This window comes from Sminthopsis crassicaudata, chromosome X (genome assembly GCF_048593235.1).
Source record: "Sminthopsis crassicaudata isolate SCR6 chromosome X, ASM4859323v1, whole genome shotgun sequence".
Lineage (NCBI taxonomy): Eukaryota > Metazoa > Chordata > Mammalia > Dasyuromorphia > Dasyuridae > Sminthopsis > Sminthopsis crassicaudata.
Genome location: NC_133623.1, coordinates 40,398,464 through 40,423,136, shown reverse-complemented (window position 1 = coordinate 40,423,136; position 24,673 = coordinate 40,398,464). Strand labels below are relative to the sequence as shown.

Below are 24,673 nucleotides of genomic sequence, written 5' to 3'. Positions count from 1 at the left end.
CCCTGAATTCGGAGGGGGGTCTCCTTATCTTGTCCCCCTCCCTACCCTGGACTCAGAGGGGGGTCTCCTCAATCTTGTCCCCCTCCTGGCCCTGAATTCAGAGGGGGGCCTCCCTATCTTGTCCCCCCCAACCCTGAACTCAGAGGGGGCCTCCTTATCTTGTCCCCCTGCTGGCCCTGAATTTGGAGGGGGGTCTCCTCAACCTTGTCCCCCTCCCGCCCCTGGACTCAGAGGGGGGTATCCTCAACCTTGTCCCCCTCCTGGCCCTGAATTCAGAGGGGGGCCTCCCTATCTTGTCCCCTGATGACCCTGAACTCAGAGGGGGGCCTCCTTATCTTGTCCCCCTGCTGGCCCTGAATTCGGAGGGGGGTCTCCTTATCTTGTCCCCCTCCCTACCCTGGACTCAGAGGGGGCCTCCTTATCTTGTCCCCCTGCTGGCCCTGAATTTGGAGGGGGGTCTCCTCAACCTTGTCCCCCTCCCGCCCCTGGACTCAGAGGGGGGTATCCTCAACCTTGTCCCCCTCCTGGCCCTGAATTCAGAGGGGGGCCTCCCTATCTTGTCCCCCCCAACCCTGAACTCAGAGGGGGCCTCTTTATCTTGCCCCCCTCCTGGACCTGGACTCAGAGGGGGGTCTCCCTTCCCTGTCCCCTCCTGGCCCTGAATTCAGAGGAGGGTCTCCTGAAACTTGTCCCTCTCCCAGCCCTGAACTTAGAGGGGGCCCTCCTATCTTGTCCCTCTCCCGGCTCTGAACTGAGAGGGGGGCCTCCCTATCTTGTTCCCTGATGACCCTGGACTCAGAGGGGGCCTCCCTTCTCTATCCCCTTCGTGTCCTGAGCATGGTGGGGGGATCTAAAGAAGCTGCCTTTTCCCAAAACACACAGCCACAACTTTTAAAGAATTCTTATGTTTATTAATGTTTTGAAAACAAGTGTGAGAGAATCGACTGTGGGTAGGGGGAAGGGGGTGGATGGGGGTGGGGTAGCAGTTGGGAAGAGACCCTCCTCTTGTGGATGTTGTAGCGGGTTCCGTCTGTCTCCCTCCGCCTTTCCCGTCAGCGCTGTCCTCTGGGTCTCCAGAGAACCACGCTGCAAGCGGAAGGTGTTCCGGTGCTGGGGTAGTCCCTGCTTCTTGGGCGTCCTGGCTTTCCCGAAGGTGAAGTAGGCGGAGAGGATCTGGGGAGCCAGCTTTCCCGTTTCCAGGAGGCGAGACGGTTCCGGTGGGCGTGAGGAAGATGGGCAGGGCTCTGGCATCTGCTTTCCAAAGGATGAAACCGTGGGGAGAGGAGGAAGGAAGGAAAGAAGTCTTCAGACTTCAGTCGTGGAGAGTGGCTTCTGCAGGGAGTGCTGCAGCTAGGGGAGGGGGAGAAGTGCTGTTACTGGGTAGTGGGCATCCGGCCCTGGCCTATTACTCAGAGGCCTCAGCGGGAGAGTGTTGAACAGGTGGAAGTGGTAGAGTTGGTGGGAGATCCTGGGCAGCTAGATCCCGCTCTGCAGCTCTCCGGGCTTGAGCTTGGATTTGGACTTCTTGTCTCCTTCTCCGGGTGGACCTCACCAGGCACTTGTGCAGGGTTGTGTAGAGCCGCTGACAGCCTTCCATACCGAGGCGCACGCCTTCTGCCCAGAGCTCTGCGCTGCAGCCTTCTGAACTGCCCAAAAGGCCAGACACTTCGTTGCGCACGGGCATAAGGGCCACGGTAAGGCCACCGGAAGCCTGCTGCTCCTCGTACAGAACGGGATCCAAGAGCCAAACGGGATCGGCGTCTGCGGAGAGGACCAGGCTGCACGCGGACACCAGGTCGAACATCTCTATGCCGGCGTCTGCCAAGGCCAAGGAAGCGGCAATGATACCAGATGCTAAAATTGCGCCACCATCCTCGAGAACCAAAACGTAAACTTCGAGCTGGGCACGGGGGTAGCGCAGCAATTGAACTGCTGGCATGAGAGCCTCTTGAAGTGCCAGGCTCATTTCCTTCTCTTCCCTGTTGTTGCTGGAAGGAGTTTTCCTTTTCCCCCTCCCCGAGAAAGGTGCCCGGCGGAAGTCGCATATTAGGCGCCCTTGGAGGCCAGTCAGTGGCTCCCCTCCCTCCACTTGGCGCGGACCGTACACAGAAGCGACAATCTTGGTATCTCCTGACTCTAAGAAAGAAGAGCCAGTAGCCTGGCTGGTCTGACCTGCCCTGACGTACACAGGCCGCTGGCGCCGGGGGTCCCGGTTCGGGATGAAATCTCGAACCTGGGCCTCTTCAATTTGCTCCGGAGGCGCGTAAAGGATGGGCGGCTGCGAGTCCTCTGGACCTCGAATGCGTTTGTGATCACCAGGCATGGCTACTTAGCAATAGGTGCCTAGCAATGGTAGCTTCTGTTTGCCTGCGTCACACACCCGTTTTCCCGCCAGTGACCTTAAGCGCGGAGAAACCGTAAGGTCACGCGACCAGGTGCCGAGATTCTCACATTGGAACCCTGCGCCAGCTCCGAGATCTTCTCCCCCGCCCCCCCCCCCTCCACAAACATGCTTTTAAATAGGTTAAAGTAACACACAACATGGCATGGGGAGGGGGAGGGAAGGGTAAGAACACGGGGTCAAGTTCAATTCTTTCCTTCCAGAAAAGAAAACTGGGTCATGGTTGGGGAATATCCAAATAGAAATAAAGACCTAGCATTGGAAGGTATCCCATAACCCAGTTGTCCAAAGCCCGCCATTTTACAAAGCAAGAAACCAAAGTTCCCTGAGGGCATGGGCTTTAGCAACCTAGGTCTAAAGTTACACCCTTAAAACTTCCCCAATTTCCACATAATAATCACAATAAAAAGAGCCGCTCTTTCTGGATTTCTGTGAGGATTGCAAAGCACCTGACATATTACCTTGAGGCTCTAACAAGTCCCTAAGATAGCTCCTACTTGCACAGAAAGAAACTGAGACCTAAGCAGGTTAAGCAGCTTCTTCATAGGAAAACAAACTTCAAGCTCAAGAAAACCTTGAAGTCCAATTAAGTCCCAAGGAAGAGAAGTGACCTTAGACCAGATGATCATTCATTTACAGACCACCTAACCCAACCTTCAGTCTACCAACCTGGTTCTCCAAACCAATATTTAGCTGTTTCAGTTACTGAACATTCAACTTTCCCCTGATCACTAAGAAAGACCTAATTCACTCTGAAATTCTCATTTAGAATTTTTTCTCAGCTTATTCTGAGGAGGGACCCCTAGCACTGTATTGCTTTTCCCCTTTCATTTCAACAGTACTCATAACCCTGAAGTTCATCTGGTGTCTAAACTGCTGGCAACAAGCCTCTCTGTATCAAATTAGACTGGGCAGAGGATCCCATAATCCTTTGGAGCAGAAAAGGGCCATCTAGTCTGCCCCCACTATTTTCAGAAAGGAAACAGAAACTGGGGAATAACCTGCCCAGCAGCACAGTTAACATCACAGAACTACAAGCACAAGGGATTCTGGGATCATTTGGCCCAAACCCCATCTTTTACACATGACAGTATGAAGGCACAAATCACGTGGGCCAAAGTCACATGGGTAAGAAGCCAAATTTTGAAGCCATTCTACAGATTCCAAACCCAACACACTTGTAACACTGCACCCCATTACACACCTAATATATGTGCCAAGTAATATCTTAAGCAGTACAGATACAAACCCCCAAATCAACATTTTTTCCTGTTCCCCTGCCGCTATAATCAACTCAAAAGGCTTTCCTATTTGGGAGGGTCTACCAGGATTTCTATTTAACTACAGGAACCCTGGGGAGCTCAGAGGCTTCTTCTTGACATGAAATACATTTCCCAGGAAAATCAGTAAGCACAAGAAGCCATGTGGTAGACTAAATAAGAAGACCTACATTAAAACCCTGCCTTATACACATCCTGACTAGGAGAATATAAGCTTCTAAGCTTTTAGTGTCCAAAGTACAACTCTTAGACCATAAATTACAGACCGGTTGCCAGGTCAATGGAGTTTTCCTGGAAGATGTTGACTGAAGCACTAAATTTACAGGATAGAACATAAATATGGAGTCAAACATACAAATAATTAGGCTACAACTGATTTCTACATGATTAGTGACAGGGCCAATTCTCAGACTTTGGTCTTTTGTCTCCACTAGTATGGGTCAGAGATGAGTTATACCAACTTTTTAAGTCTCTATCACACACACACACACACACACACACACACACACACACACAGAGAAGGAAGTTGAACCCAGATATCCCAATTTGCAAGCCCATGCAATTTCCTACCTGCCCCTCCCTCCTTGTCTTCTGCTAACCCAGAGTGACTAACATTGGAGGCCGCAGAAGAAATACCACCTGGGGGGGGGGGTCTTTTCTCTGAAAAAGTTTGCTCTCTCCAGATAAATGTGGGAAGCTGATCTCCAGCATCCTCAGAGAAGTATCCTCATTTGAGCAAACACCTTTTATTTTTTCAATGACATATCTGTTCAATTGAATTCTTATTTATTTAGGCAAGGCAATTTGGGTTAAGTGACTTGCCCCAGGTCACATTGTTTAAGACTGGATTTAAACTCAGGTGGTCCTTACTGTAGTGCCAATGCTCTGTTCACTGTGCCCCCCCCCAGCTGCCTCTACACTCCCCCAATCCATTTAAACTTACAAATTTGAATAAACCGTACAAAACAAGCATAATGTGGCAGGAGATCACGGGGAGAAGAACTCACAGCAGGGGGCATGCAGACAGTGTTAAGGCAAGGTGTCATGAAGGAAGAAGAAAGTACAATTACAAAGAATTCAGAATGTTTATATTTATACGATCCCCTATAACCACTTACAGTGGAAATTTTTTAAATGTAAAAAAAAAAGGTGTTTATTGTTTTAGTGCAAAAGAAGAAATTGAATTCGAATAACTGTAGTACAAATCTTCTGAGTGGAAAGTACATTCCTTTTTAGTGTTGGTGATCCTTCACGAGCCAGCAAAAGTACAGAGGGAAATTTTTTTTTTCATTCTACAGAAGAGAAGAACAAAACACAGGTTCAGGGAAGTCAAAGGTCTTGGCCAAATGATAAACACTTTGTGGTGATTCTGGAACATGAATCTGGATGGTGATTTGAAGTCCACTACTTTTTCTACTAATATCCAGCTAGATCTTTCACCAATCAAAAGACTTCAGTGATTAATGAGGTTATTTGGGTAAAATGTTTCTCAAGTCTTTACTGAGCTACATGGGACAAAGGTGCATAACACAGGGTAGCTATAAATGTAGAGACCAAAAAGAATGATAAGTATATCGCTTTCAAATTTGAATATAACATACAAAACAAATATGACGATCACTAGGAAAAGACCTCACAGCAGAAGGTATGGAGATAGTTTCAAGGAAAGGTACCAAGAAGGTGGTAGCAAATATATGAGAAAAAAGTGAAGAACTTACAGATTAAGCACATATTGATCAGGGACTGTTATATAAGTCTTAAGGCCTCAGTTGAGGAAGCATGTGATTTTAGATAAGGCCTAGTCTATATTCTATTGTTCAAAGAAGGACACTGGTGGGAAAGTTATACATCTACTGCATTCCACTGACCAAATAGGGGAATAAAGACTACGTGACCAATCACACAATACAGGGGGGTATTTGAGGGGGTTCTTTGTCTGAAATGTATAAAAATTGTAAAAACTCTCAATGGAATGACTCTCCTACTGAGGGTATCTTTGCTATCCTCAAAACTTGAGTTTAGCCACTCCTCTCTGTTCCTTATTTCTTTCCTAGAAATGTTATATTCAAGGAGATTAATCAATGAAAAATATGCTCTTTTGGAATACGCCTCAAAGGAGGAAGATGTGTGGCAAGGAGGACAGGGAAAGAGATGGCAAATGTCTGCCACATAGCAAAAGCGCTGTACAAAGTTTGACATAATGGACAAAATCTTCACCTTTTTCTAGTTGCTTATCTTTTGCAACTCAGTGAAAGTAGGTACGGGAAAATATCCTTGTTGGACATGGGAGGACAACTGAGGCTCAGAAATCAAGAATTTCTGCCAAGGCAAAATAGAAAGTTCATGTTGATTCTGGAATATGAATCTGGATACTGATTTCAAGTCCACTATTTTTCTTCGCATGTCCAGCTACATCTTTCACCATCCAAAAAATTTCAGTGATTAATATGCTTCATTTGGCACAATGTCTCTCTCAAGTCCTTACTGAGCTATCTGAACAAAGGTACCCAATACAGAGTATATATAAATATAGAAACCAATTAGAATGACAAGTATTTTGCTTTCAAATTTGAATATAACTTTACAAAACAACTATTATGTGGTAGGAGATCATTTGGAGACGACCTCACAGCAGGGGGTATGGGGAAAGTGGCAAGGAAAGGGACCAAGAATGAGATGGCATGTAATATAATTTTAGGCAAGTCCTCCTCAAAGGAAGGACAAAAACCCCTCTGAGAAATCCAGAGGCAGCCCCTTACCCAGTGATCAATGAAAATATGAATTTCAACCATGGAAATATTCAACTGATGGCATGGGAGAAAACAGTGATGGAAAATGTGAGTTTAGCAACTCTTCTCTCTTCCATATTTCGTCACTATAAATATTACAATCAAGGAGATTTATCAATGTAAAAATTGCTCTTTTGAAATAAGCCTTAAAAGAGAAAAGGGTAGCGCAAGGAGGGCAGGGAAAGAGAAGGAAACTTTCTATCACACAATGTTCAAAGCGCATGGCAATTGGTAAGATGCTTTCCTTTTTGTTATTGCTCATCCTTTGCGAGCAAGTAAAAGTAGGAAGAGAAAAACATAGCAACTCTACAGATGAGAACAACTAAGGCTCAGAGAGATCAAGGGTCTTGGCCAAGGCTATAGACAGTTCATGTGGATTCTGGAACATGAATCTAAACTTTGATATCAATTGAACTACTTTTTCTACTCAAATCCATCTGTATCTTTCCCCATTCAAAAGATCTCAGTGATCAATGAGGTACTTTGGGTACAATGTTTCTCTCGAGTTTTTACTGAGCTACCTGGGACAGGGAACTGATAAATGTAGAGCCGAATGAGAATGATAAGTAACTTTCTTTCAGATTTGAATGTAAGTGTACAAGCCAATATAATGTAACACCATTTAGAGAAGAACTCACAGCAGGGGGATGGGGGGCAGTGTAAAGGAAAGGTACTAAGAAGGAAGTGGCAAATAACACAATTTTAGGCCGCTCCTCCTCAAAATAAGGATTAAAAAACCCTCTGAGAAATCCAGACTCGGCCCCTTATCCAGTGATCAATGCAAATATAAATGTCCATCATGGAAATAGTCAACCAATGGCATAAGAGAAAAATGGGATGGAAAACTGGACTTTAGCAACTCTTGCCTATTCCTTAACTCTTTGCTACAAATATTGCAATCAAGGAGATTTGTCAATTGACAATTTGCACTTTTGAATTAAACCATGTAAAAAAGAAAGGGGTGGGGCAAGGAGGAAGGGAAAGAGAACAAAACTTTCTGCCACATATATAATGAAGGTGTTCAATGCTCAACATAATGGACAAAATCTTTTTTTCTTGTTGCTTAAGCTTTGCAGTTTAGTGAAAGTAGGTAGGGAAAAATACTATTCTATATGTGACGACAACTGAGGCTCAGAGACATCAATGGTCTAGGCCAATGCTAAACAGACAGTTCATATAGATTCTAGAACATGAATCTGGATACTGATATCAAGTCCACTATTTTTCCTTCTAAACTCCAGCTACATCTTTCACCATTCAAAAGACTTCAGTGATCATTAAGGCTCTTTGGGTCTTTATTGACCCAAAGACTCAAGTCTTTATTGAGATACCTGAGAAAAAGGGACATAAGACAGGGAACCTATAAATGTAGAGATAAATGAGAATATAAATATATTGCTTACAATTTTGAATATAACCATAAAAAACAACTGTAATGTGGTAGGAGATCACTTAGAGAAGAACTCACAGCAGGGGGTAAGGGGGCAGTGCCAAGGAAATGTAAGAAGAAGGAGGTGGAAAGTAACACAATTTTAGGCAACTCCTCCGCAAAATAAGCACAAAAAACCCTCTGAGAAATCCAGAATTAGCCACTTGTCCAGTTATCATTTTCCTTCTCAACTCCAGCTATATCATTCACCATTCAAAAGATTTCAGCGATTACTGAGGTTCTTTGGGTACAGTGCTTCAAGTCTTTACTGAGCTACCTGGGACAAAGGAAGTATATAAATGTAGAGGCTGATGAGAATAATAAATATATTGCTCACAAATGTACATAAACCCTACAAAACAAGTATAACGTGCTAGGAGATCATTTGGAGAAGACCTCACAGCAGGGGGTATGGAGTCAGTATTAAGGAAAGGTAAAAAAACAAGGTGGCAAGTAATACAATTTGGGGCAATTCCTCTTCAAAGTAAGGACAGAAAACCACCTGAGAAATCCAGTCAGCCCTTGGCCCTTTCCATTATGGAAATCTTTAACTTGATGACATGGGAGAAAAATGTGATGGGAATCTTGAGTTTGGCCACTCCTCTCTGTTCTTTATTTCTTTCCTAGAAATGTTATATTCAAGGAGATTAATCAATGAAAAATAGGCTCTTTTGGAATATGCCTTAAAGGAAGAAGATGTGTGGCAAGGAGGACAGGGAAAGAGATGGGAAATGGCTGCCTCATAATGAAAGCGCTGTACAAAGTTCGACGTAATGGACAGAATACCTTTTTCTTGTGGCTTAATCTTTGCAACTCAGTGAAAATAGGTTGGGAAAAATATTACTTCATTATACAGGGGAGGACAACTGAGGCTCAGAATGAGCAAAGGTTTCTGCCAAGGCTAAATAGACTGTCCGTTTTGATTCTACAACATGAATCTGAATACTGATTTCAAGTCCACTATTTTCCTTCTAAAAGGAATGTCCTTCTTTTCTTCTCCCTTTCTTATTTCTTCTATAATCAAGGCGATTTATGAATTTAAAATGTTCTCTTTTGAAATAAGCCTTAAAAGACAGGCCCTTCCTGGGGCACGGAGGGCAGGGAAAGATAGGGAAACTTTCTGCCACATATTGAAAGCCATGTCCAAAGCTCAACATAACATAATCTTTATCTTGTTCTTGTTGCTCACTTTTTGTAACTCGGTGAAAATAGCTAGGGAAAATATCACCCTCATTCTACAGATGAGGACAACTGAGGCTCAGAGAGATCAAGGGCCTTGGCCAAGGCTAAATAGAAAATTCATGTAGATTCTAGAATATGCATCTGGATACTGATATCAAGTCCACTATTTTCCTTCTAAACTCCAGTTACATCTTTCACCATTCAAAAGACTTTAGTGATTAATGTGCTTCGTTTGGTACAATGTCTCCCTCAAGTCTTTACTGAGCTATCTGAGCAAAAATACCTACTACAGGGTACCTATAAATGTAGAGACCATTTAGAATGAAAAGTATATCGCGTTCAAATTATAATAAAACTGTACAAAGCAAGTATAATGTGGTAGGAGTTCTCTTGGAGAAGACCTCACAGGAGGGTTATAGGGCCAGTGCTAAGGAAAGGGACCAAGAATGAGATGGCATGTAATACAATTTTAGGCAAGTCCTCCTCAAAGGAAGGACAAAAACCCCTCTGAGAAATCCAGAGGCAGCCCCTTACCCAGTGATCAATGAAAATATGAATTTCAATCATGGAAATATTCAACTGATGCCATGGAAGAAAAACGTGATGGAAAATGTGAGTTTAGCAACTCTTTGCTGTTCCTGATTTCTTTGCTACAGATATAACAATCAAGGACATTAATCATTTCAAAATCTGCTCTTTTGAAATAAGCCTTAAAGGAGGAAGAGGTAGGGCAACGAGGACAGGGAAACAATGAAATATAAACATGTGAATGTCAACAATGAAAGCTATGTACAAAACTCGACATAATGGACAAAATCTTTACCTTTTTGTTGTTGCTCATCCTTTGCAACCCAGTGAAAGTAAATTGGGAAAAAATATTATCCTCATTGTACAGGGGAGGACAACTGAGGCTCAGAAATATCAAGGGTTTCTGCCACAGCTAAATAGACTGTTCACTTTGGTTCTAGAACATGAATCTGAAAACTGATTTCAAGTCCACTATTTTCCTACTAAACTCCAGCTAGTTCTTTCACCATTCAAGAGATTTCAGTGATTAATGAGGTTCTTCGGGTACAACGTTTTTCTAAGTCCTTATTAAGCCACCTGGGATAAAGATACAGAAGAGAGGGTACCTACAAATGTAGAGACCAATGAGAATTATATGCATAGGCTTTACAAATTTGAGTATAAGTATACGGACAAGTATAATATGACAGGAGATCACTTGGGGAAAGACCTCACAAATGGGAGTACGGGGGCAGTATTAAGGAAACATACTATGAAGGAGGCAGCAAGTAATATAATTTTAGGTAACTCCCTCTCAAAATAAGCACCAAAAAACCTCTGACAATTCCAGAGTCAGCCCCTTGCTCAGTAATCAATAAAAAATATGAATTTCCATCATGGAAATATTCAAGTCATGGCATGGGACAAAAAACGTGATGGAAAACTTGAGTTTAGCAACTTTTCTCTCTTCCCTCTTTCTTTCCAAGAAATGGTCCATTCAAGGAGATTAATCAAATAATAATTTATGCCTTTGAACTAAGGTTTAAAGGTGGGAGGTTTGGAGCAAGCAGAGAGGGAAACTTTGCACTACATAAATAATAAAAGTGATGTTCAAAGCTTGAGACATTTGACAAATGTTTTCCTTTTTGTTGTTGCCTATTGCAACCCAGTGAAAGTGGGTTGGGAAAATATCACCCTCCTTCTACAGATGAGGATAACTGAGGCTCAGAGAGATCAAGGATCTTGGCCAAGGTTAAACAGACAGTTTATGTCAATTCTGGACATGAATCTGGATAGTGATTTCAAGTCCACTCCTTTTCCTCCTAAACTCCAAGTACATCTTTCACCATTCTAAAGACTTCAGTGATGAATGAGGTTCTTTGGGTACAATGTTTTTCTCAAATCCTTTCTGAGCTAGTTGGGCCAAAGGTACATAAGACAGGGAAGCTATAAATGTATAGGCCAATAAAAATTATAAGTATAACGCTTAGAAATTTGAATATCACCATACAAAACAGGTATAATGTGGAAGGAGATCATTTGAAGAAGACCTCACAGCAGGAGGTATGGTAGTTGGGCTAAGGAAAGGGACCAAGGAAGAAGTTGCAAGTACTACAATTTTAGGCACCTCCTTCTCGAGGGCAAAAAACCCTCTGAGAAATTCAGTCAGTCATTTCTCCAGTGATCAGTGAGAATAATGGTTTCCATCATGGTAATATTCAACTCATGGCATGGAGGGAAAGTGATGGAAAACTTGACTTAAGCAACTCTTCTCTGTCCCCTATTTCTGTGCTAGAAACGCTACATTCAAGGAGATTAATCAATTAAAAATTTACTCTTTTGAAATAAGCCTTAAAGGAGGAAGGGGTGGGGTAGGGGGGACAGGGAAAGGGAGGGAAACTTTCTGCCACATAATAAAAATGATGTTCAAAACTCGAGTCTTCCCAAACAGGTTATGAAGTTTTCTGGGTCATTATAGCAGAGCTGTAGAATTCTTTCTCCTAGAAAGAATTCAAAAACAAATAATAAAAAAGGCAAACAAAAGGAAAGAAATCATAGCCCAATTGCTTTTCAAATCTTTTTACTGTCGCGGAAATAACTTTGCGGACAAAGTGCTCATTGAGTTCTGACACAGACACAAGTCTTACAGGATTCAGCCGGGAGGAGAGGGCACGCAGAGCTTGCAATTCCCACTGGGGTACAGGTGCCCACACTGATGAGTTCATACAATCTTTGAAGTATGAGTACAGTGTGTCCCAAAAGTCTTAGTACAGTTTAAGCTTTAATAGCTTAAAACTACACAAAGACTTTTGGGGCACCCTGTATGTGGATCCCAGGAGCGTCGATGGAGAGCTGGAAGGCGACCTCACAGTCCATTCTAGACCAAACCCCTCATTTTACAGAGGAGGAAACTGGGGTTCAGCAAGTGAAGTGACTTGCCCAAGGTCACACATAGGATAAGCGACTCATCTATACAGAGCTGGAAGGCAACCTCACAGTTCATCTAATGCAGCCCCCTCATTTTACAGAGGAGGAAACTGAGGCTCAGAAGGTGAAGTGACTTGTCCAAGGTCCTACATCAAATCCACGATCTAGAGTTGGAAGAGACCTTGGAGACCATCTTAGCCCAACTCCCTCATTTTACAGATGAGGAAACTGAGTCTTGGTGATAGGGAGGGGATTGCCCAAAGCCACACATGGGATCACACATGTGAGTCGGAAGGGACTTTTGTGGTCATCGAATCTTAACCCCCCCTTATTTTACAGATGAGGAAACTGAGGCCCAGAGACAGCCAGCATCACATTTAGAATCATGGGCTCAGAGATCCAGAATTGGAAGGGACCTCAGCAGTAATCCAGCACAACCTCATCACTGGGCGTAAGTGACTTTGCTCAAGGCCACACAAAGGGTCAAAGGACCCCAGATCTATGGCAGAAGGAACCTCCAAGGTCACAGAGTCCAACTTCCTTTTTTGACAAAAGAGGAAACTGAGAGCTAGAGAGGTTAAGGAAATTGACTAAGATCAGACAAGTAATATGGGGTAAAATCAAATCCCATTCCTCTTTTTAAAGCCTCAGTCCCAAGGAGATGCCTTAGGGCCAAGCAAATCCTTGACTCATCCAACCCTTAGATTCTTCCCACAGGGCAGAGGCTTAAAAAGAACCCAGGGGAGTCATAGGCCAAAGGCTAATTTCTGGCACATCTGGGGTTTTGTCTCCCTTGATCTCCATGTTTCATGGATTCAGTTTAGTGGGGCCAAGGAAGATGCGACTAAACCGGCTCCCACTCTGGCTTCTCCAGGTCAGCTGTGGCGCATTGACACAGAAGCCACCAACTTAAAGGGCTGGGGAATGCTGCATATGGGAAACAGGAAACAGGCCAGTTTAATTGAAGGACCAAGTACCCAAATGGGAGTACTGTGAAAACAGCTGGGAAGGACACATTGTAAAGAGCTACAGAGACTAGTTGAGGAATTTATATTTTATTCCTGAGGCAATAGGGAGCCAGTGAAGTTTCTGGAGAATGGTCACAGGTGTACTTTAAAATATCACTTTGGCGGTGATGTGGAGGATGGAATGGAGAAGGAAACTACTGTTACAGTCTGGGTAAGGGGGATCAGCCATTAAGCGGGGTCATGGCCACATGAGCAGAGAAAAGTGGGAGCATGTTAGATAACCCTTGCTCTTCCAGAATATATTTTCTTAAACAACTGCCTTGAGCATTAAGAGCTACTTGCCCAGGGTCACACAATTAATGTGCATCAGAGGCAAATTACAAAGTAGTTTTAGAAAATCATTAGTCTTGGAAGGGAAAGAATACAGCTTTGGAATGAGAAGTTAGGTATGGAATCAGACTTTGGAATGCAAAGAAGCAAAAGTCCCAAGATCCTCCAGCTTTTCTTCATGAATAATCTTCCCAAAGATGTCACATCTGGTCATTATTCACACAGCGCCTGAGACGTGGTCCGCACCTGCCAGCTAGTACATTATCGAGAAAATAAGCTACTGCCCCATGTAATTTATCCTCAAAGAGTGGGACAATTAAGTCAGCCCACATGTTCCCTCTTGGCTGTGTGTCAGCTCCCCAGCATCTTGAAATGTCATCCTTGCGGCTTCTCGGCCCAAATGGCCCACCTGTTTATGACAGCCAGAGAGAAGCAGAATGGGATTGTGGGAAAGAAGACTGGGGCTGGATCCTAGGCCCTGTTGGTTATAGAATATCTGGGAGCCTCAAAATAATCACTTCACCTCATTGTGCTCCCTCATTTCCTTGTTTAAAAAAAAAGGTAAGGAAAGGGGCAAGACAGATGAGCTCCATGAGCCTTTCTAGTTCAAGATTCAAGATTCTCAGCCTGGTACAGAAAGGGAACTCTGGCTTCCTCTCAGGACAGACAGACACATACCAGTTCGGAGCATTTCCCAGCCTGAATGGTGTATTGTCCACGGGCATCCTTGGCACAAATTCAGTGTTACCTGGCTCGAAATTCCCTGCCCCTTGGGGAGGTAGTGTGTGGGCTCCTGTCTTCAGAGCCCAGAGGGGCTTCAGAGGCCGTGTCCTTCCTCATCAGCCCACCCCAGTCCATCAGTCAGTCAACAAGCATCCATTAAGAATGCTGTGCTAATGGGGAGTACAATGAGAAAGTCCAAAAAGCAGACTCTGCTCTCAGGGAGAAAACTTTCTATAGGGAGAAATGGCATGCGTGCACAACCCAGATTTAAGCTGAGACTGCCGGGAAGCCCAGAGGTCAATGGGATGAGCGTTTTGGGCCCTGGGGAGGGCATTTTGGGTACTAGAGAGACCAGCGCAAAGGCACTGGGTTGGAAGGTGAGATGTACCCCGGAGGGAGGCTGGCTCCTAGGGTCTAGGAAAGAAAGGAGCATCTAAGAAGCCTTAGGGAGAGGAAGGGGCTTTAAACCAGGATTCTGCATTCCCTGGGACTTGTGAGTGGGGGGGGGGTGGAATCAGAGAAGGTCCCAGCACTGGCAGCTGGATTTGAGGCCTAGCTCTGGCAGTGACCAGGCTAATGAAATAGACGAGGAGGTCAGGCCATTTTCCTCTGTGCACTTTGACCCCCTCGTGTGGGCAATTAGGAACTGGGATTCCAGAATCTTTACCTCTGAAAGCTATGATCTCCCTCTGCACCCCATTTGTCCTAAATGTCAGAGGCCCAAATGGGATTAGGATGTGTCTTCAGCCACTTGGAGCTTGAAATCATAGGAGCCCTCTCAGAACTTTAGGCTCTTCATCTGTCAAATGAGGAATTGGAGCTTAATGAATTGTAAGGTTCATTCCAACTCTACTGTTCTCTGATGCAGGCATCGGGACCTTCTAGGACAGAACAAAGCTCCAGGGAGGTGTTGGGGGGGGCATTTGGCCAAATGAAAAACAGTCTCATTATTTGGCTTCTTAGGCGACTTTGCATGGGAAAGCTAGAATTTACTAGTGAATGGGGGGGTGGGGGTGGGAGAGAATGGCATGCAGGGTACAAGAAGCTGTATGTCCCTGAGCTAGGGAGGCCTCCAAGGCCCAGCTGGAGCACCGGCTCCCACGAGAGGCCGACCGTCCGTTCCCCAGTTCTTGGTCACCCTCTCTGCCCCTTGCCCCATACTGAAAATAAGGATCATCCTTTTCCAGATGGAAGGTGCCAGAGAAGACATCAAATGTGGGGGCCTTATTCTATGGATAAAGAAGCTGAAGCCCAAGAAAGGGAAGGAAACAGGCCCGAAGATTCAGAGAATAAAGAAGAGGGCTGGTTTTCTGACACCAGATCCAGGGCTCTTTCCACCACGTCGCCTGGGCTTTTGCCTACATTTTGGCCGACTAGCTGTACCCCAGTAGGACATAAACCGCCCATTGGGGGGTTTTGGCTGTGTATCCCCAGCACCCAGCACGGTGTCTACCACATACTAAGGGCTTTAATGAGCTGTTCAAGTTGATTGATTCCCATAATGCTTTAGAAAGCAGCAAGCCCGGGCCACCCAAATGCCTGGATTCCTCAGGCTAGCCACCCCACAAGGAGGCCCCTGATGGCCATCAGACTCTCCAATTCCTCTTTACCTGTTCCAGAGAACATTTTCTATCAGACTCGTGCCTGCTGCTTCTGTACAAGTTCACAGCAGGCACACTGTGTTGGGTTAAGTCAAGCATAACCCAAGTGCCACCTAAAGCAGATGTGATCTCGAAAACAACACGCCACACCGTGATCAACTCGAATTCCCAACATGCAATATGTCTGTGGTTGAGACACTGATACAACGATGAAGCAATGGATCTGGCTAGATAAAGGAGAGGAGGAAGAGCGACGGATCTAGAATCAGAAAAGCCGAGTTCAAATTATGACTGTGCTTTTTATCCACGGGACCTGTGCCAAATCATTTCAACTGTCAGTTTCCTCATCTTCAAAATAAGAGGGCCGCACCGGGTGAACTCTCAAGTCCTCTGCTTCCAACTCTAAACGTCTGGGTCTCTGAGCATGCCAGGTGATGAAAGAACCCCTCCCTGGCACATCTGAGCAACGGGCTGGGAGTCTTTGAATTATGGCCACAGATCAGACACAGCGTAGTCTCTAAAAGAAACTGGGACCTGGGACCCGGGAGAAAGGACAACAGCTTAGAGACCGTGGCATCTGTCTGTTACCAGGCAAGTTGGTTGCTTTGCTCCTCTGAACCTCAGTTTCTTCACATAGAAAATGGGATGCTATTTATATGGACTCAGAGGGGTTAGGGTGAGGAAAGTGCCTGCTAGATAAAAAGAATCCATAGTATCTAGCAGCCTAGGGGGAAGCCTGGGATTCGAAGGGAAGGACAGAGAATGCCATCAAGAGCACTTAAACTGGGCCTTCCAGAAGCTGGCTAGGCAAAGGAATCCCCAGGAGGAGTTAGTCAGGAGGGCCAGGGAACTGGCCCAGGGAGCAGGACCAAGGGCAAGTCAAACCATCTTCCAGAGCCTCAGTTTACTAATGTGTAAAATGGGAATCCAATCCAATTCAATTCCACAAGTATTTATCAACTGCCTGCCATGTGCCTTGCATTGTGGGACAGGCAGTTGATAAACATTTATCAAGTGCCTACTATGTGCCAGGCACAATGCTAAGGGCTAGGGATACAACAAAAGGTAAAACAGAGATCTGACTCTCAAGGAGCTTACAATCTGATGGGAGAGACAACAAGCAAACATTTATGTACAAACAAGTTCTACACATAGAAGATAAGCAGCAAACAATAAACATCGGGAAGTTGCTCCAAATAAGGGGGATCCTGGAAAGGTTTCCCATACAAGGCGGGGTTTTAATTTCCATCCAAAGGAAGCCAGGAGGCCAAAATGGATAGGGAGAACATTCCACGCAGAGGGGACAGATGACCAGTGAAAATGGCCCGGATCTGCAAATGGAGGGACGGCCAGTGGCACTGTGTCCTAAGGTCCAGAACTGGGGGTTCCCGGGGCCCTGCGCAGCACAGATTTGAAAAGGGAGTTCCACATCCCAGAGTTCTAACCCTGGAGGTTGCAAGGCATGAACGTCAAGGGTCAGGCAATTGTTCCCTGGACCAGAATCCCCACTGGACTTTAGCAGGGCCGGGCTCTCAACCTCCCCCTCCTCTGGCCAGGTAGGAATGTTTTCACTGGGGGAGGCCAGTCTCAGGCTAGGCTTTTTTCCCCTTGAGGTACAAAGAGCAGAAAGGATTTATCATTTGGCAGCCTCTCCATTAAATACTTTGTTTCTTGGGGACAGAATGAAATAGGCCAGTGAAGTTCAGCCAATTTGTCTTTTGATACCTTTTATTGGCTCGTTAATGATGAATTCATTTTAACATTCAGCCCCAGAACCTAATTCACAATTGCTCTTAATGTAAATGAGGCTTTGTCCCCTCTCATCCCCTCTTGTGAACCATCATAAATCAGGGCTGGCTGCCTAGAGCATAGACAGCCCAGGAGAGGCCGGCTTCAGAGAGAGAGGATGCAGTGCAGAAATGATCATGAGGATGGAAGGAAAGAGGGACAGGAAGAAGGAGAGAGTAGGGAGAAAGGAGAAAGGGGGAAGAGGAAGAAAGGGAGAGGAGGGAGAAGGGAGGAGGAGAGAGAAGGAAGGGAGAGGAGGGAGAAGGGAGGAGGAGAGAGAAGGAAGGGAGAAAGGAGGGAGAAGGGAGAAAGGAGAAAAGAGGAAGAGGGACAAAGGAGGAGAAGGAAGAAAGGGAGGAGAAGGAAGCAGGGAAGGAGAAAGGAGGAGGATGAGGGAGAAAGGAAAGAGAAATGAGAAGTGAGAAAGGAGAGAGGAGGGAGAAAAGAGGGAGGAGGAGAAAGGAAGAAATGAGAAGACAGAGGAGATAGGAAAAGACGAGAAAAAAAGAAGAATGAAGAATAAAAGGAAGGGGAAGAAAGATGAAAAAGGAAGAGGGAGATGGGAAAGAAGCAGAAGAAGGGAAGAAAAAGAAGAAGAATCGAGGAAAAAAATAAAATGAACACAGGGAAGGTAGGAGGAAATAACAGGAGATTAGAGGAAAAGAGAAAGAAGATAAAAGGAAAAAGGAAAGAAAAGAGTGAGGAAAAAGGATGAAGAAGAGAAGGAGAAGAAAGGAAGAAAGCAGAAAGAAGAGGAGGGACCAGCTTTTAGAGAGCGGCCATCTGGTAGAATGAAAAAAGCACTTTAAATTGAATCTGAAAATCTGGATTTGAGCCTCACTCCTATCTGTACCATCTCCCTCCCAGCGTCCTTCTGAAAAAAAAAAAAAGTTAACAGTTAACAGGCATTTATTGACTCTGGACTAGGGATACAAAGAAAGGCAAAAACACTGTAGCTGCCCCCAAGGAGCTCACATTCTAATTGGGGGACAGGGGGGACTGCAAGGAACAACATGCAAACAACTAAGTACATACAAGATATCCACAGCATCAACGAGAGGCAACCTCAGAGGAAGGGGTGGGGACTAGGGAATGGGGTACAGAGGGAATGGCAAAGGAAGCCCTGGTCCCCTGTCATTACAGTTGTTTTACCTACCAGGCCAGCGCCCAGACACAGCGAAGCAGTGGGGGGCAGCTGGCAGCTCTGAGCCCAGCCTAACTGCAGAGAGGACCAAAGGGAAGATCTACAAACAGCAGCATGCTCCCTAGCACTGGTTAGGGCCTAGTAGCTGCCTTGCAGAGCCCTCGTCCCAAGGAGGACTTCCCTTTGAGAGAGTTCTGTCAGCACACTTTACATGAGGTGGAAGCGCCTCTGAGAGGAACACTCTTGGGAACAGTCATTCCCAAGCAGTGTGTAGTGCCTTGTCCTGCTTCTTGCATGTGAGAGTGTTGTGTCTTGGCCAAGCCTAACAGCCCGTCTGCCAGGCCCGCTACAGGCATCTTGTCTCACAAACGAGGTTCCAGGATCACACGTTTGACCTTTACCTCCCTAGGCCTCAGTTTCCTGTTCTGTAAAATATGGAGGTTGGACTTGACTTGCAGAACTCCCTTCAGCTCTCAAACTCTGAACATCTAATATCTCCAATAAATGCTCATCCAGCATCAGCTTGAAGATCTCCAAGGAGCCCTCCCCGTTCCTGTCAGACCAGGCAGGGGGGGACTGATTCCAGCTTCTGATCCCAGGACCATCCCACCAAAGCATCATAGAAGATTCTAGAATTGGGCAAAACCAGAGCTGTTCACCTACCATTTTCCCCAAGCTTCAAATCCACTTGTGCCAGAAGTGCTCCATAAAAATCTTCTCACTCTCCATTAGGATGGCTAATAAAAACAGGGCCCCAAGAGCATTAAGACCAACATGTAAAAACAAACCTTTTAGATTCATTTGCACTAAATGTCCTCCATTAACTGATATGCAGTTTAAATCCTGTCATTATCTTCAGCATATAATTAATCTAGTTTCAAATGACTATTTTTCAAATAAACAGGGCAGGTTCTAAGCTTTCATCCTCACAATGCCATTTCCATGGTATTAACATCATGGTCAGAATCCCATTAGATATGTCCTGTAAATATATCAATGCGGAGGGAGGGAGGTGCTCTTTGTGGGTATCTGGGATCAAAATGCTACCTGAGTACCGGGCCTTGCAGCTTAGAGCCTCGTCCATATTCAGCTGGACTGGCGCTTGGATGAGACACCTAATGACGGCTTTTAGGGTCACACGGATGTTATGCTAATTTCATCAAGAAAATATGCCTGTTTTCACATGGTCTCTCTGCCCTAAAAGGGCAGGTGATAGCTTAACTGTACAATGTTCCCATCACATTAATCCCAGTTGGAACTGAAAATCCTGTTCTCGCCTAGCTCTCGGAGATAATTTTGAATATGGAGAGGGGAGCAGTTTTCCCTTCTTTCTTGATAATGAGGCAGCTGGAGAGAGTTAGGGGACAAACTCCAGCTGCTGCCAGCAAAGGAATATAGATTTGGAATCAAAATGCCTAATCCTTGTCTCGGCTCTGCACCTTGATATAACCATGGGAAAATGGCCAAGGGACTTTACCTCTCTGTCTCCTCATCTGTAAAAAAAACCAATGGGCACAATATGTGGCCTGACTACCTCACTATATTATTTGGGGGAAGGGACTGGTAAGTCACCCTTCCCTTTTTATTTTACAGATAAGGAAACTGAGGCCACCAAGGAGAAGGCCAAGGTATTGTGGCAGCAAGGTCCCAATGCAAGCACGGGCCCTCGATGCAAAATTCAGGGATATTTCTGTTGTGGCACATTGCTTCAAGTAAGACGAGTGAAGCACTTTGTACACCAGCAAGGTTTTCAGAAGGCTATGAGCTACCTCTGGCAGCTCGAAGGGTTTTGAGGTATTTGGAGGAATTTAATTCAATTGAATGTGCATTTCTGAGTTCTAAAACTAAAGTCCGCATTGCCGAGACTGGCAAGAGCACAATATCATAGTGTTGTGAAGTCACTCTGGAAAGCCACGGGAGAGAATAAAGATGGCCCTCGGTAAAGAGTCGGGAAGACTGACATCTAAAGATACTCCAGTCCTGCCTGGTCACTCGACCTTAGACAAAGCACTTCCCCTTCTCAAGTCCAAAATATCCTTATCTCAAAAACGAGAGGGTTAAACTTGGCTCATTTTTCAAAGTTGGCTTCAGTATTCTATGCCTCCGTCTCAGAGTCTCAGAGAAAATATGCAAGGCCTACTGATTTTCTTCTTCTTTTCTCTGAGAATGAGCCAACTGTCCTGAAGAAGGTCAACAATAGCCTAAAAATCCACCCTGGCAATCATTTTGGCTCGAATGCCAATAAATGGAGAAGGTGCTTTGTCATTTACTGTCTGGGTGACCTTGGAGCAACCCCATCTTCTCCTTGGACCTTAGCTACCTCATCTGGGAAGGAGGAAATCTGACTGCATGGACTCCCAGGGTCTTGCCAGCTTTAAAGCTATGCAGTTCTGATCACATGAGCATGTTAAAGCTATTGGGAGGGAGAGGGTCTGGTTAGCCTTAAAGCACTAAAGAAACCCAAGTTACTGCATCAAAACCATCGGGATTCTTCTTAAAGAAAACCAGGGCAACTCACTCGCATGGAAGGCAGGTGAAGATTGATGCAGAATGCCTCACAAATGCTTAGGATTTGAAACAAATATAAATCAGTATGAGGAAAATAAAAAAGCAAGTTACTTTAGGACACACATTTGGGTTGGGAGACCTTATTCAAGAGCTGCAAGAGGGTGGGCAAGTCATTAGCCCTCTGGGAATGGCCATTTACAAATGGGGTGGCCTTATCTATGCTTGTCTCCCTCTTGGAAGGCCTTTTATCATTAGGCACTTTAACCCACTCACACTGGCAAAGACATGGAGAAATGCAACAGTGAGTGGCCGTCAGGCAGCAAGAGTAAGTTATGACCAACATCTGGCCCGGGTGAACTTCTGGGAGGCTTTGCGTGTGACTTATGCTGAAGGCCTACTGACCGGTATCCCTAAGAGAGCATAAGTATTAACAACTCCGATAGATCTCTACTACTTTCCCCACAGACATGTTGAAGGAATCTATAAAGGTAACAGCTGGGTATGGAAGTAGTTTGTAGATCGCAACCGGCTATATCAATGCCAGGTAGAAACATCAATATTGTGATCGTAAGATGGAAAGGAAGCATGGCATTAATGCATGGGGCTGACCTCAGGGCTCAGACCCAAGGGGTCAACGTCCACCTCAGCTGTGGGAGCCTGGCCAAATCACTTAACTCCCCAATGTTTGAAGCAAGCCTCTAGGTTCCTGTCTTGTAGAGAAGGTGCCGCCCCACCTTGACAGAGGGAATTTCCTCATCTGGGAGTTCCCTTTACCAGAAAAATCCAGGTTATATTTTGCCCCATTATTATGTCTGCCACCAACAAACTGCTGAGTTTCCAAATATACAGGCTCATAGATGTAAACCTGGGAACAAACCATCAGAGGCTGTCTTGTCCAACTCTCTCAGGTTACAGAGGAGGAAACCAAGGCCCAAGAAGACTTCATAGGATCACAGAATCTAAACAATTTACTTAATTGATAGCATTTGATACCATCTAGTCACAGCCCTTCGTTTTACAGAGTAGGCCTCCCTGAGGCCCAGGGAGCCGAAATGACTTCAATGAGATCACACATGAAGGCATCTCAGGGGTTATCCAGGCCAACCCTCTCATTTTACAGAGGAAGAAATCAAGGCTCACAGAGCTGAACCAAGGAAAGAAAGGTAATAAACAAAAAGAGGCTCAGAACCCAGATCCTCTGAATCCAGAGGATCTTGATTAGTGCCTTTTTCCTGTGTGACATCCATCACGATAATATCAACAATCCCATCTTAGTGCCAGTGAACCCTGGATTCTATAGAAATCAAGGGCTCTTTGCTTGTACCAATCTTCAAATGAAAGAAAGCATTTGTGTGTAGTCACAAGACCCAGCACTCAATGGTGCATTGGAAACTTGGGTTCCTGAGCCGAGTCTGCCAAGACCAAGACTAACCGGCTTCAACGCTGTCAGCGGTTACCTAGCAGAGAGCTCTGTTTGGACTGATCTAAGGTATTATCAAGCCCATCCCTGCAGATGCCTAAAGAACCCCCCAAGGCTGCCGGAAGAAAGAAATTCTGTCCGTGACCTATTTTTATGGGATGGATCAGTATGACTTCTGGGAGCCCTTGGCTTCTCCAAGAAGACATCTTCTGAAAACAAGCCAGGAGGGATTAGTTTTCCACCTCGCGGCTCATCTTGGGGCAATATGGGACTTCAATATGGGACCCCACTGCTTTTACAACACAAAAAGGGTCCTGGATTTCTTCCTTCCATGAAAAGGATTTAGTTTCATCACTTCTGGAGTCTAAAATGTAACAACAGCAAATGATTGAGCTGGGAGAGGTCAGTGGGGAGCAGAGTAATAAAGACAGAGACATTGTTCCTCCTGTGGGAAGCATCAAGATGTGCTGAAAACATTCACCCACATGGCTCGCAGCAAAGTCTTCCCAGAGAAGAGTTATTAAATCACCTGGCCTGTCAAGTGACACAGGCGCACAGAATGGGGCATGGTTTTACCGTGCACAGCTAATAACAGAACAGACGGAGCAGAACTCAGTTTCAGACTAAGGCTGTCACCTTCTAAGTCATCTATATGGGAGGGGCTACGCTGCCTGGAACTAGGCTTCCACATCTCACCACAGTTACATAAGCCCTCTTGGAGAATTTCCTTTCAAGTCTAGAAGAAAAGACAAAAAACACCTGGATGAACTGTGAGGGAAGTACACACACACACACACACACACACACACACACACACACACACACACACCCTTACAAATGTTGCAGATATTCAAATCTGATCTCAGACACTTAACACTTCCTAGCTGTGTGACCCTGGGCAAGTCACTTAACCCCAGCCTCAAAAAAAAAATGTTGCAGATAAAGAAACTAAGATCTAAAGAAGGGAAGGCTTGTCCAAAGTCACAAAGCCACTAAGTCACAAAGGTGAAAGGGCTCACTTAGAAGTTAGGAAAATCTGACTTGAAATTGTATATTTTGCCATCTACTAGCACTCTATTTAAACTCAGGCAGCCTCCAAAAGGCTAACATGTTGTGGGGATGCTGAACAAGTCACCCCCTTCCCACCGGCCCCACCCATTCTGTATATTCTCCAAGTGGGACACCACACCAGAGCTCCTCCATCACTGTAGCAAAGCTCTTTGGCAAGCGCTTACCTCTGCTTTATGTCCCCCCTGCTGTTCAGTAGTAGAGCGTTACTAAAGGAGGGCTATTTCTGTTGGGACACGTTTCAGAGAATTTGAGTAATCTTGATGCAAAGTTGGGAGACGTTTTGTTAAAAAAAAAAAAAAGAACCCACATGGGGTATTTTCTTCTATTGAATCAAATGCTGCAATTGTTGTGGTGATTCTTGTTCTACTTAACAAATAAAAACCTTAACAGGATCTTTTTGTTCTCTGGATAGCTTGGTTATTGGGAAAATGGGAAAGCTGTGATCTACTAGTGAATGTCACTTGTGAAACTTTGGACCAAGGATATCCTCAATTTGTGAATAAGCGACCCCCACAAAACTTCTCTAACAGTAGGAGAAGGGACTACTTTTGAGGTTCTCTACTGGATATCTTTCTCATTTTCAATAGTACCTGGGTTTTTTTCCATGCCTTTGATACATGATATAGCCCTCCTTCTAATGGATTGGCTACCTCTCCTAAAAATGGCATCCCAGAGCACACAAGAAGGCAGCAAGGCTTTAGCCGAGGAAGAGCTTGATAAGGGTAGAGTTAAGGCAACAGGTGAACCAGGAGACATGGCACTTGAAGTGTGAGTGCATTCGTGAGGATCAGTGAAGGCAGCCTGGCTTGCTAGAAGTCTATGGATTTTAAAATGGTAGAGCTGATCTAGACCTTGGAAATTTCTAGGTCATCTCTTCCATGATACTGAGGAAGGAACTGAGGCCCACAGAGGAAGTAATTTGCCCAAAGTCACATAGCTACCTGGTGATGATGGAGAGTTGGCTGGAGTGTCTCCATTTCCCTTCAGAGGATTGCTTTATTCTGAAGCAGAGAATCATCTAATGTTGGTGTTAGAAGAGCTCTAAAGCTGTCCCTGAACATAAGTCCCCTCTGGAGCCCCTCCCCAATAGTGCTGGAAACACTCC

At 45.1% G+C, this 24,673-nt stretch overlaps 2 protein-coding genes across 4 annotated transcripts in view; both read right to left on the bottom strand.

Annotated features, from left to right (window-relative positions):
* Window positions 1–24,673, bottom strand: part of FGF13 (fibroblast growth factor 13) — a 501,868-nt gene that overhangs the window by 370,041 nt on the left and 107,154 nt on the right. The gene's annotated exons all lie outside the window — the stretch shown is intronic.
* LOC141549232 (exosome complex component MTR3-like) lies at window positions 890–18,238 on the bottom strand. The gene has a single exon (XM_074278662.1). The coding sequence runs from the start codon at window positions 2,321–2,323 to the stop codon at window positions 1,406–1,408; it is 918 nt and encodes a 305-aa protein (XP_074134763.1). The 5' UTR covers window positions 2,324–18,238; the 3' UTR covers window positions 890–1,405.